This window comes from Parasteatoda tepidariorum, chromosome 2 (assembly GCF_043381705.1).
Source record: "Parasteatoda tepidariorum isolate YZ-2023 chromosome 2, CAS_Ptep_4.0, whole genome shotgun sequence".
NCBI classification, from domain to species: domain Eukaryota; kingdom Metazoa; phylum Arthropoda; class Arachnida; order Araneae; family Theridiidae; genus Parasteatoda; species Parasteatoda tepidariorum.
Window position 1 is genome coordinate 97,367,880 of NC_092205.1, and position 14,100 is coordinate 97,381,979.

Below are 14,100 nucleotides of genomic sequence, written 5' to 3' on the forward strand. Positions count from 1 at the left end.
CCTGCTGGATTTAAGCAGCATTGTACTGAGTTGGGTTCAACATTACTATTAGGTAGTTGAAGAGACGCGACCAGACTGAAAGGGCTGTTCCTCTTTAATCTTTGATGATTACTCCAGCTATTAAGATACATGGAGGTCTTGTTGCCGAGGCCATAAGTAGAGAGTTTTTTAAAAAAAAAACACTCACCAAAAATATTATTAAATGACTTAATTGTCATATACCATGATCCAAGTTGATGGCAAATATGATAATTTTTATATAAAGTTAGGTGTTCTAGCACTAAATTTTTATATCAAAAAATTAGTATATTCGCAGAAAATTAAATACTTTTGATTGCTAGAATTCATTCAAAAAATAGTTTTTCATTAAAAAAAAAACACTTTTTCAAAAAACTTTTCAATTTTATCAATAATTGATTTAGCAAACATATACATAAATATATATATACATTGTGAAACGTGATAACTCAAATTTGAAATTCATGCATCGTAATACCTAATTAAAAATTGGGTTTCTTAAAATCATGCGGAATTTCGTAGCAATAACCATGAAAAGGCTATTGAGAAACAAAATAGACTTATAATGGAATCTGTGCAAATTGAGCGAATAGCAAAGTGATGACTCAAATTTGCAATTCAAAATTTTTATTTTTTTAAGGGGAAAAAAGATTAAAAAAAAAATCCAACATGTTCAGAAGCTCCCCACGGGCCGCAGGTTTTCAAGCCAATGTACACTAAAAAACATCGCTAGTATAGAAAATAATCCCAATAGTCTCCTTTTAATGAAAATAGTTGCAAATAGTCGCCTGTTGCAACACTATATGCTGAATCTTTTGAAAGTATGTTGGATAAGCGAAGTCGGACATGATCGAGTATAAGATAATGGGGGTTCTTCTGTGCTCTGTGTATCCATAGGTGAGCTGGATATACACCCACATATGTAAATCAAAAATTATTTAAATTAAAATTATTTATAAAACACAAAACCTGAAAAAGCAATACTAATAACTGAAAAAGTTTTTTTTTATTAAAATTATATTTACATTATGTAACAAACTTATACAGCTTCAGAATATAATGCACATAATATTTTCTTATTTATGATGTACAATTCATTAAAAAACTTTTCTAAAAGTAGATTCTTTCATTGAAATAAAACAAAATTTTACGTCTTTGAATTCTTTTACAGATAAAAGTATAAATGTTAATATATTTCTCTAATTACAATATTTACAAGTTATTGATAACAATTTCTTTATCCTAATCAATAAATACAAAATAATTTTTTAAATTAATTCAATTTAAAATAGCAGCACAAGATTATTATAAATTGTACAAAGGTTTTCTTTGATTTTAATATGCACTTAAACAAGCTTTTAAATACAAAAATTTGTGTAAATAGTTTTTAAAAAAAGTTGAAAAAATACAAATATTCACAAATAAAAAATTAACATTTACTTTGTATGAGCAACCTTAATCTGTCAACATATAATATGGAATGTTTAAAACAACTAATAAGAAAATTGAAACTAAATACGATATATTCAGCAAAATTTAAACCCCTGTTCAAAATGTCATGCGAGTTAAAAATTAAATTTTCCAAAGAAAACTCCAAGAGAGGTGCTTTTCATCTTTTTTCCGTGAACTGGGGAGGCGGTAGGGCACGGAGAGGGCGGTACAAGCTCCTGTAATATATTGAATAAATCATTTTTAAATAATTTACATTTATAAAATGTTAAATAAAAACAAAATTAATAACCCCCCAAAATTGAAGCTAAATAATAATAATTTAATAAAAATTTCATTAGCTTCAGAATTAAAGTTGGGATCCTGTGCACTGCTTTGATAATACCATACCCACCAACATTGGAGAAAAAAATAATGGAGATTTAACTAGTGATATTTTTTAGGCTACGAGTAAAGTTTATATACATCATGTAAGCCAATAAGAGAAATTCAAATTTGGAAATATAAGCACTTACATTTAGCACAGTAAAAAATTTATATATTAATCTTAATCTAAAGATTTTTTTAAAACCATTATTTATAATTACTTAAACTATTAACACTCAACATACTGCAGCACCATCTGTTGAGGAAAAATTGAAGTAATTTTGCCATCAGCAGATATTTTATTACAAACTATTTTTTCTTCCAAATTTCTTCAACAAATACGGAGAAATTTCAGAATAAATTGGTAAACAGAAGATAGTCGTAAAATACAAGAGTCTTCGTTAAAAAACAGGAGACCTGGCAGGTATGCAATATCAAAACTCTTTACACTCTTGATTAAATATACATGACGTCTGAGTCCAGTCAGTTTTGCAGAGTATATAGTACTGGATAAATGCTTAAAACAATCACATAAATTTAAAAATATTCATAAAAATAATATTAGTTTTCGAAATTCATGTTCTTCATTAGCTTGTAAACCATTTTTGCTGAAATTACTGATTTAGGCTAGATAGATTTAGGCAAATAAATTTCTGCCTGGTACTCAGAATTAGACGGATTAAAAATGCAGTTTTTTTTGTGTGCAAAGATCCAGTACATCACTACTACTGGCGCATAAGCTCACATACAACTTGAGCCTTGTTTCATTCATATCAGTGGCGTATTTAGGGTATGGCAACTGAGGCATTTTGCCATGCTTGCATTATTTGAAAAAAGGGAGCCAAATATACAAAATTTTTTTGTTTGCTTACTTAATCATCATTTATTATTACTATTATGAAAATTAAAATGTTTTGCTTCTGTTTAGTTTTAGCTGTTGAGTAAATTAATTTTAATATTCCCCAATAAAAAAAATTTAAATAAATTGACCATAAAGCAAACTCTTAAATGTTTTCCTCCATTTTCTCCTCCAACAACTAATGCTAAAAGTCAAATATTTTCCTTCTAGTTTGGGCTACACATTCTATTAATAGAAGAGCTTTTTGTTAAAAGTAGCAGCACAACTGCGGGAAAGAATAAAGATCTCCTTCAGTGGCCGGACCCTGTAGCAGATTTTTTTCGAGCAATCAGCGACAAAGCTCTTTAGCACTAACATCTTTCTGCAAGATACTTTTAACAATAACTTACTACTTTAAAATAACAAAAGCGCTGCGTTTACAAAATTAAAAAAAGAAAAAAAACTATATATATATATATTTTTTAATTGAACATGTAATAACTTTTTATTCTAATATTATAGGTGATATTCTCAAATTTTGTTGGGGGTGGGGAAGCGCATGAATAATTTTTTCCCTCACATTTGGTAAATTGATCGAGTCATTGCCGAAAAACAGATCGACGAGGAAATCGCGTGAATTGGACTTCTCAAATGCATGTGTTCGTTTGGAGATTACGCTTGTGCAATAAAAAATATCGGATTTAAAAAATGAGAAATCATTAGCAATAACTGCCAAAAAACTCGATAGAATTATTGCCTCAAAAGTTAATACTCAAATGCGAGATTCGAATTTTCCATATTGTGTGAAATATATCTGGATATTTAAAAATCATGTGAAAATCAATAACTGACAAAAATACAATTGAAACATTACATCAATTTACGATACTACGGGTGTAAATTGAGCCTGTCAAAATGTGATTATCTAAATGCATGATTCAAATATTATGTGCAAATTTCTGTAGAAGAGAAAAGAAAATTTTTTATTTATATTTTTCACTTTTTTAACGAAAAATCTTTCTGCAAAAACTAACGTTCTGGGACAATATCGCCGTGAGTCTACCCAAGGTGGCCGGAAAATATATCAATTAAGATGAGGAATCAATTAAGAGGCCCACTGTCTCCATACTTATCTCTAAGATATCCTTGTTTAACTTCAATTTAATTAGTAACGAAAATCTCTTTGAAAAACGTTTTCTGAATCTGTTGAATAGATTTCACCCCTATTGTAAATTTGTGATAAAGAAAAAACACATCCCTCCACAAAGGATGCCACTCACAGTGAGGAATCCTAAGAGCTGTAATAAGTACTAAATAAAAGGAGATGCTCTTCCTCTCTTGACAACCCAATTTTAACCTATCAAACGATTTAATATCGAATATTAATTTATATAGAACACTTAATTTTTAAAAGCAGCTTTTAACTTATTTTAAGAAAAAAGCTTGAGAACAGTATTATGGAGAAACAAATATTGTTATATTTCAGAAAAATGTAAAATAATCAATTTTTAAATAAAGAGTATTTTATACAATTTAATATTCTAGTTTTAATAATTAAAATAAATACCCAAGTTGTAATAGAATTTTTATAAGAAATAATAAAAATGTATGTTAAACTTTGAACCTCATTTATTGTTGATAATTTTGAAAGTTATATTTTTCTAGATTTATTAGAGAATTTTTCTAGGTTAAACTATTCCCAAAACAAAAATCCCTCAATTCCAGGTTTCCATACCCTCATGAGAAACCTGGTCTAGTTTACGAGTAGAGAGAAATCTCTAGTCATAGTATCTTCATACTCAATTATGAGCCCAGATATATCCCATTCACAACATTACACAGTCGAACCTGTTTATCTCGAAACTCATGGGAAAGGCGAAAAATTCGAGATACAGAGGTTTCAAGTTATACAGGTACTATAAAGAAATTAAATTTAAGAAAATTGATTAAAAGTGCTTTGTTTTTAGTAGAAAAATATAGACATTTCTTTAAATTAATTATACCACTGTTATGTAAATAGATGTATATCTATTTACATAAGTTTTTTAACATACATTTAACACTGAAAATAATGAATAAGATTTTTGACTGATAACCTTATTTGCTTCAATTATTCCTTTGAGGTTAAAAAGATCGCAAATTCCTCATAGATCGTTTTCTATAGTTCACTTTAAAATTCTTAATTATCCATTGGTTGCAATTTTGAGGTCAAAATGAATTGCTATTCTTAGCTTTCTTATCTATGTTGAAAAGCTATGGTCACTACTCATTAACCCCTCACTTACTGACAGAATCTTTGTAATTCCTTTCTAGTTAAAGAAGTGCAAGGATAGTGATTGAAATTTCGAGAAACACCCCAACCTGTTCATCCTTACTTCTTGTGGATTCACGAAATTCATCTCTGTCTACGAGTTCTGCTGATAAGGAAAGTTTTGACATTTGTGCTCGATTATAAGAAATTCGAGAAATGGAGGTTTTGAAGGAAAAAAATCGACATAAACATGGAAAATACATTTATTTTAAACAGTAAATGTAGGGAATTTTAAAAATTTCGAGATATAGAGGTTTTCGAGATAAACAGGTTCAACTGTATTGGTTTATATAAACCAAACAAAGTTCCAGCATAATAAAGGTAATATGGTTAAAATGAAAATTTTGGAATCATAATAAAATTTTTATAAACTACTGCCATAGAGTACTTCATAATTTTTTCCCCTATATACCTGAAAAGGTTTGAGCAAGAAAGACAAACTGGTTAAATTAAAATTTTCCTTCCCTAAGGGAATTTAAAAAAAAAAAAAAAAAAAGGCATAAGCTTGAAAGTAAAATCTATGTGGTAGCTTTAATTTGAAGTAAGCACAATATCCTAATTAAATTTGGTGCAGGAAATAAAGCATATATCAGCAATAATTAAAGGAAGCACATTGTTTTCTCCTTTCTCAGTATATGCTGAAATTTTATGGACAGAAATGGACACTTGCACAATGAACCCTATTCTTTTTAAGCATGGGTAAATCATATGACTGTAATAAAGATAATTTTAATAACCCCCAAACTTTTTTTGGGTGAGTATTAAATTTAAGTAAAAAAAATAAAATAAATAAATGAAGAAAAAATACAATGTGATCACAAATCTGTAAAATTCAAACTGTTTAAAAACAAAACACTAAAAGTTCAAGAAAGCATATTCATCACTTTGTTTTTTGATATCTTACCTTAAGTACGCAGTTTAAATTATTAAGTAGTAAATAAATTTTAAAACAAAGCATCTTGTTTAAAAATCAATAAAAATAAGAACAATAAAATTTAAAATCAAGTAAAAATTGAAAAGTGACAAATAGGGTAAAGGTAAAAAACATGCACTATAAAGAGAAATCATACAAATTAGACTTTCAGATTCCAAATACAAGAAAAGATACGCATGCAACAAATAAAGAAGTTTTATAAGCCAGAAGCTAGAAAGAAAAGGCTTTAAGTATAGTTAAAAGGCTACTAATTCCAAACCACAAACACGAAGGAAAGAGGGGAAAGACCAACACCTATAACCAACACACTGTTACAACTAACCTTGTTTGATTTTCATTATTGTTGTTTGTACTCTTCCGCCATTTATTTCTGAAGGGAAGCAGTGCTTCAGGAAGCAAATTAGGTAATTGCTAGCAAAACAAAAGCATTCATAAAGATATATATCTTCAAGGATTTTTTAAAATTTTATTTGCAGCACATGCAGCTCAATCCATAATAGGAAGATTTCTTTGATAATAATTTACTTTTTAAAAGAGAACCACAAAATTTTTACAACAAAGGGATATCTTCTGAATATAATTTTAATTAATATTAGGATTACTTATACAAATGAGTTAACATTTTCAGGTAATTGTTTATTCTCTTTATATATTATTACTATTATTACCTATTATGAGCATATATTAACTAAAATGTTATTTTCAAAAACAATTATTTTTTTTTAATATATAAAAAAAAAAAAAAAACACTTTTGAGTAAAAATTTCCTTTTCTGAAATTTTTTTTGCAAAACTCATGAGTTTTATAAATTTTAAAAAGTTGGCACTTATTGTTCACAGTAACAAATTGTAAGTTACATTTTTAGAAAAAAGAGAGAATTACTTTTACAATTTAAGTTTTTAATTGTTTATATTTATAAAAATTTTTCAAGTTTAAGTAATATTTTATAATATGTTTGTAATATATTAAGTAGAGGTAAAAAAATGAATAAATTATAATTTATAATATAGATATGCAGAATAGAAATCAGGTATTACAATAACTCATTTTAAAGAATTTAAGTTATATTGCTGCAACACATTTGCATAGTTATTAATACTTCATTTTATAGTTATCTAGCAGCAAGATTTAACCTATATTTGAGCACACATTTCTGTCATTTAAACATAATATTCATAATCAAAAACATTTTATTCATAATAAAATTAACACACCTTTCATAAAAGTTGAATTTTCATAAAAAAAAATTTCCAATTATTTAAACTACCAAAAATTAAATTGATAAAACTATTCATCTATTTTAAACTAAAGGTATGCTATCTGTAATTTATCAGTTTAAATAATTATTTATAAGACTGGAAACTTAATATAACAATCAACACATAGTATGCATGAGTGCTTATCTATCAACAATAGTTCCATAGCTGCCAACATTGGGTTTTCAAAAAAAGGAAGATATTAAACGCTGTAAAATTTCTATGTATTTTTTGTCCAGAACACAATTAAAATTTAAGATTTTAAGACAATTAAGAACACTCAGGGACATCAATTTGAATTATTTTTCAAAGTTTGATGCGTGCATGATTTGGCTTTCTTTAAAAAAAATTTCATCAAATGTTACATAGCAATTTTGATTTTTACAAAAATAATCAGCTTGTATTATTTTCTCTAGCATCTCATCACTAAGAGATGACCTAAACTATGTTCTTGTTCTTTTAACCTGACTGAACACACGTTCATATTCTGCATTTGAATGTGAGAAAAATAACACAGATAACCTAAATTTAGAAATGTTTTTATATTGGCCCATTTCATTCTTCAGTTCTCCAATAAAAACCCATTGATTGTCCATTCTATCTTCTTTCACTGTTTCGAAACTCTCTTCAATTTGCAATTGGCACAGTTCATGTTGCAATTTATCCAGTATTACATGTTTCTCTTCACCGCTGTTTGCTAACATCACAGGAAATTTTTGAATAAAATATTTAATGTCAGCATCCTTTTTAAGATCTGCAACACTTGCATGGCACAAAATTTCATTTTTGAACGGAAATTTTAATCTCATATAATCGCATACAGAGCAGAAGTATTTCCTGACTTGAAAAACTTCTCTTTTTCAGAAGCTGGAAGATTTTCTACAATATCTGAAGCATTCGGCTGTGCTCGGTTGCAGAGTGAAACATTTTCTCCCCGATATTTTTATTTAGGGAGCGTTCTCCTTACCACCAATCAGATTCGGAAACGCAGCTACGTTTCCGAGTGTGTTTCAACTTTTGCGTCGTAACTTTGATTTTCTCCCTTGTTCGAGCAGGTGCCGAGAAGATGCAAGAATTTGATTCCTGCTCTAAAAAATTCATTCGGGTACAAATTTGGATTGTGGCTCTGTTGTAAAAAATTTGAAATAAAACTGGAATTTTTTTTAAATAGAGGAAAATCGGAAGATTAAAATAAAAAACCGGAAGGTTCGAATAAAGACAGGAAATCTTCCGGCTAAACCGGATGAGTTGGCAGCTATGTAGTTCACAGAATATTCTTAATAATTGAGATTATTTCCCACATTACGTTTGAGAATGAAACAGATAGTTAAAATTTTTTCAAGCTAAATTTTTCTAAACAATTACTGTTTAAACATTAGCAGTCAGAGTCTATTAAAATTATAAAAGTATAGGATTGAATTAAGCTAAACAAGGTAAAAAAAAAAAATTACAAATACCACATAAACAGACTATAGTTATAGCTTTGCATAGAACTGCCCTTAGACACTGATAAAAGTTCATATCTTGCAGAACTGAAACTACAATATTATTTGTTTATGTGACATGCTTTTTTCACATTGTTCACTTTACTTTTGCTTCACCATTTAGAAAACATATTGCTACAAATTCAATTACAGATTCATACTTTTTTCATATTGCTTAGCTTTATTCACAAATAACACAAAATTCACTCATTCTTCACCAATAGGAAATATTACAAATCCAGTACTACTCATTACTCAATATTACTACATAACATATTAATAAAATTTTTTTACATAAAATTAATAATGTTTTGTATCTAAATTATAGTAGCATTGCAAAAGAAAAATCATTGCCAGATTATAATGTTTATGTTAAAAAAAATAGGTCTTCAAAAGTTCTTAAAATTTTTCTTTAGTTGCTCAAAATGGAATCCATAGAAGTAATAATAATAATAAAAAAATCCATAACAGTTGCTATGAGCAAGCTAAGTAAAGTAACCACCCAACAGACATAAATCATCTCTAATAAAGAAAATAATGAGTTTACATTACATTTAAATGACCAAGAAACAGAAAATTATGTATATATTAAATTAAGCAGAACAGAAAGGATAAAAAAAAGAGACAAGTAACTTACGGTGAGATTTGTTACAGAAGATAATCTTAAGGTAGACATAGAACTACGAGGCGTTCCTAGGTTTCTTAAAGGACTGATTATGGTTGATACGGCTCTACTTAAACCTCGTTTTGCAGGTGTTTTTTTCATAGACAAAGCTCTGCCTAGTTTGCTCTTTGTTTTGCTGGAATTAGAAATACAATATAAATATTTACATCTATAGTCATAATGTATGTAGATTCACAATTATTTATAATCATAAAAAGCATACATTCACTTAACTTTGCAATTTCACATGAAAATGATTTTTTTCCTAGTTACATTAATATGAGAATCAAAACGCAAAAAATCAATAATTGACAAAAAAATAAGTCAGAGTGCATAGCCAAATCTTTCAACAAAAAATAAGCACCCTTTAAGAACTCAAAAAATATTTTTAAGCACTAAATACATAAACAAATGATTATGATAAAATAGCTAGTTTCTGACAAAGAGCTCTTTTCTTGATTATATAAGCCAACATCAAAACATTGAAAGATTTTTCGATTTCAGAGGGTGGAAAATGAAGCCTGAAATTGAGAATATCTTGCTAAACGCAGCAGAATTGCCATAAGAGTGCTATAATCTCATTGAATGCAGCTCAGTAGACACACACGTAGACTCGCAAGTACTTCATCATGTAAAAGGGTTGAGTTTTTATACGCTACAGAACAACGGTACGCCGAAATGGATTGTGGTTTAATAAATTATGAATACATTGAATAGAACAATATGAAAACCACACTTTTGCATAATATGTGGCAAAAATCTACAATCTCATTTTCAAAAAAGGAATATTAAGAACTTAAAATACTGAAAAAAGCACCTTTAAGGGCTTTCAAAAGACGAAAATAAGCACCTTTAAGCACTTTTTAAAAACACTATGCAAGTTAAGCAGTGAGTGATGTTGACTTAAATTTGTTGTTAAAACAGGTCAATATATGAATTTTATAATAATCTATAGCAGGGGTTTTCAACTAACATGAGGCCGGGGGGCCACACTTAAAAACACAAATCAAATGGCGGGCCGCAACTTTATCAAAATTTCATGTTGGACTCTTTTATGTTTAAAGGAACATTAAATATTGCTGTCAGATTTTTACCAAGTTGTTCAAAACGAAAGTATCGTATTACAAATTAAAATAAGAAGTAGATTTTTAAAAGTATTTACTACAATAACTAAGAGCACCTGTGTATTAAACAATTAATGTGCAACTGATATCTAATTGTTAAGATATAAAACTTTAAAAAGGTTGATATTAAAACTTTTATAGTAGCACACGAAATATTCAATGAGAAATTTGAGGCTTGTCTGTTGCAACCACCAGAGAATAGATATTTACATTTTAAATTTAAAATTTACAAATGTGTGTGTAAATATTTTCGTACAAAATGAGTGGTTTCAAAAAGTTAAATCGAAGAATTTCTTCGAGAAAATTTCTGATACGCACATGCTAAATTACATTCACAAAATACAAAAAAAAAATGAAGTAAAAAACAGTTACATACACGATTATTTTTGTATTTTAATAAATATTTTCTTGAACGCAAAACCTGAGAAATAAATTTCTCTGCACCGGTGGTATTTTATATTTCACAGAAACGAAGAAATTAGATTTGTATTAGAAGGAAAAGTATTTTAAACCCATACAGATCTTTTACGAAAATTGTCTGTAAAAAAAATGACAACTAATATATTTTAGTTCGCCGGCCACAAAAAAGGGCTTCGCGGGCCGGATGCGATCCCCGGGCCGCCAGTAAAAAGATTATTTTTAAGACACATTTCAAATCTGAAATCATTTTTACTCCTAAAGCTATAGATTTTTTTAATAATATTTTTTCTCGAAATGTACAAGTTAAAAAATATATGTAATAGGGGGTTGTGAACTTTGTGACAAACTTTTAAGAGGGTTGCAGCACTTTATGATTAAAATTGCATAGGAGCTTATTATGACTTGTTCTAACACACAGGCAGAAATAGTTCATTTTACAGAAGCACATTTTAAACCTGTACATTTTGACAAAAATAGTCTGTAAATTTCCTTTGGTTTTTTCCAGACAAAATGCCAACTTTCAAAAGTTTAAATGCCAACTCAGGTATACCTACATTTTAGTAAGCATCTCGTTTTGAAATAAATATTGATATAAGGAGAGTCATTTTAATATAACATTTGATTAAATATAATTTTGTAATGATTACATATCTAGTAAAAAACTTATTTTGTTATAGTTATTTAAAAACCAACTAAACAGAGTGTGCCAGGAAAATAATAGAGTTCACTAACTTCAATGCTTTCGTTAAAGCACCACTTGAGTTTTCAGAGTCATGCAGATCTAATTGTTCTGGATCTAGGCAGATAAGAAGATTTTCCTGAAAAATACATGAATATCTTAGTAATATAGATAATACTCTGAATACAATTATTACACTGAGGAATACATTTTTTAAAAAGGGATTTTAAACGTTGAAGAGATTTAAGAGACAGTTTATAGAAATATATCAGGGCTATAGTGAATCCCTGATATATTTCAATAAACTGAACATGAATATAACAAAGAAATAGCTTTGTTTTTCTTGTATGCATTTCTTAAAAAAAATCAATAACATAACGTATGTTAGAAATAATTAAATTTATCTGCATCCCAAACCTGATTAAACTGAAACGCAATTTTTTTACTACACTGATTTGAGGGAATTTTTACAGCAGGTATTTGAGGAGATACATTTAATAATTATAATATAAATATAATAATATTAAATAACTAATATAACAAATTATATAATGTATACATTGCAACACATTAGTGAGTCTTTATATAACAATTAATATAAATATTTCTGAATTGGGAATTAAGCAGCTTTTCTAATTCGACAGATTTCATGCATGATTGGGTATTTTCAAAACAATTCTATAACTCTCCAGTGTTACAGACATTTACAGAACAGAATGCAATTAGTAAGAATGAATGCTCATTATCATTTAAATAAAAAATAAATTTGCCAAAAATGTTTTCACTATATATATATAAATATAAAGAGTACACACATACTACAGTGCAGATCACACATATACTACAGTAAATTCATTCAATGTTTAGAACAAATGCACTACAATGCTGTCAACCTAGGTTTGATTCATGGATTTATTTGCAGCTATTGAGATTGGCCAAGCTTTGAATTGTTTAAAGGAATACTTCATTGGAATTTAAGTAAAATATTTTTTAAAAATGCCAGTAAATAGACACAAATACAATTTTCGTTTTACATGTCTTCATATCATTTTAAAAACACAATTAGTTTCAGTATTATTAATAGAAAAGAAATTATAATTAAAGGCTGATAAAGCAAAGTTTTTGTTTTAAAAACAAATGCCTCTTCTAAAGCTTCTGAATTTTTTAAATAAATAAAATAGAAATAATCTACAAATATTAGTACTCATAGTTGGATTGACTTTAAGCCTGATAACTTAATCATGAGCTACAACTAAATCAAGAAAAAATAAGCAAAAAAAAAACATGTTTACCTTAAAATATTTTAGTAATTCCAAAGTCATGCTGGCTACAAAATATTTTTCAACAACTTAATTATTGTTTGAAAAATTAATTTAAAACAGAAGAAACAAAAAACTTAGTTAAATATACAACAAATACAAATGTTTACTTACGGCATCAGCTTTACAAACACTATTAGCAATTTGACGACAAAAGGTACGTAGAAATGTACCTTTATCAATGTCATCCTGCAATTCAAATGCATATAAAAGCTCCTTTAGTTCTTTTGTAGACCATAATACAATTGCAAAAATATTTTTGCAATCTAAAAAAGAAAAAAAGAAAATAACAATTATTTACTCATTAAATAAACAGGCAGAAATGCTTTAAAACTTGAATTCAAATGCAATTAATTTTTTTCAATCTTATTAATTTTTAGACTTATATCATGAGAAACAAACGTATGTCATATCTTCGAATATATATCACATCTCTTAACAAATATCATGAAAAAGCTTTTTATTCAGTTATTCAGAACACGTCTTTAAACGAAAAAAACAAAACAAACAATGAGGCAGGTTTCTGTTAAAAACGAAATTATTGTATGCCCGTACTGTGTACTTTATTAACATTGTTTTTTACTTTAGTTACCTCAGAACAAAGTGTACCCTATCTCTCTTTTTTAACTATTAATTAAAAATAAATAAAAAGCACAACAGTTTTGCAGATTATGTTATAAGATGCATGTTTACCTAAAGACAGGATAAACCCTTTGAAAAGTAAATATAGATGTGATGACAAGTAATTTCAAACAATGACACTATCCAAATATATACAGTGAAACCTCCTGTTATGGACACTCCTGCAAAACGGACGCCTCTCAATACGGACATATTTTTAATTCCCCGGGAATCTTCTATGAATAAACCATTACGTACATTCTCCGCATTGCGGACACTCCTGTAACCGGACGCGGACAGTCATTTTGGTCCTGAAACGTTGTTTTTTATCTCTACAAACCGGACACTACTTTTTCTAAATGAATTGCAAGCTAAAAAAATGCAACTTTTCAAAATTTTTAAAGCATGTAAATAAAACTTTTTGCCTTATCCGTAACTAAAAATATTGTTAAGCTATTTCACCACCGAAAAATCAATCTTTCTCCTGTCACCTTGCCTTATCTTTGTAAAGAAAGGAGAGAAAATGGTACTGCACCCTTGAAATAATTCTGACATCGGCATATTTTTTATCTTTTCATCTGGACCACACAGGTTATGAGACCAGGCTTGTCTGTTGC

At 28.2% G+C, this 14,100-nt stretch overlaps 1 protein-coding gene across 1 annotated transcript in view; it reads right to left on the minus strand.

Annotated features, from left to right (window-relative positions):
* Positions 1 to 1,005: 1,005 nt before the first annotated feature.
* The window catches only part of LOC107454924 (protein ECT2), a gene marked incomplete in the record, with an annotated part of 42,078 nt that continues 28,983 nt past the window's right edge, over positions 1,006 to 14,100 (minus strand). The window contains 5 exon segments of the mRNA XM_071177956.1: positions 1,006 to 1,685; positions 6,239 to 6,327; positions 9,294 to 9,456; positions 11,597 to 11,682; positions 12,977 to 13,128. Coding sequence (XP_071034057.1) covers positions 1,628 to 1,685; positions 6,239 to 6,327; positions 9,294 to 9,456; positions 11,597 to 11,682; positions 12,977 to 13,128 — 548 coding nt within the window.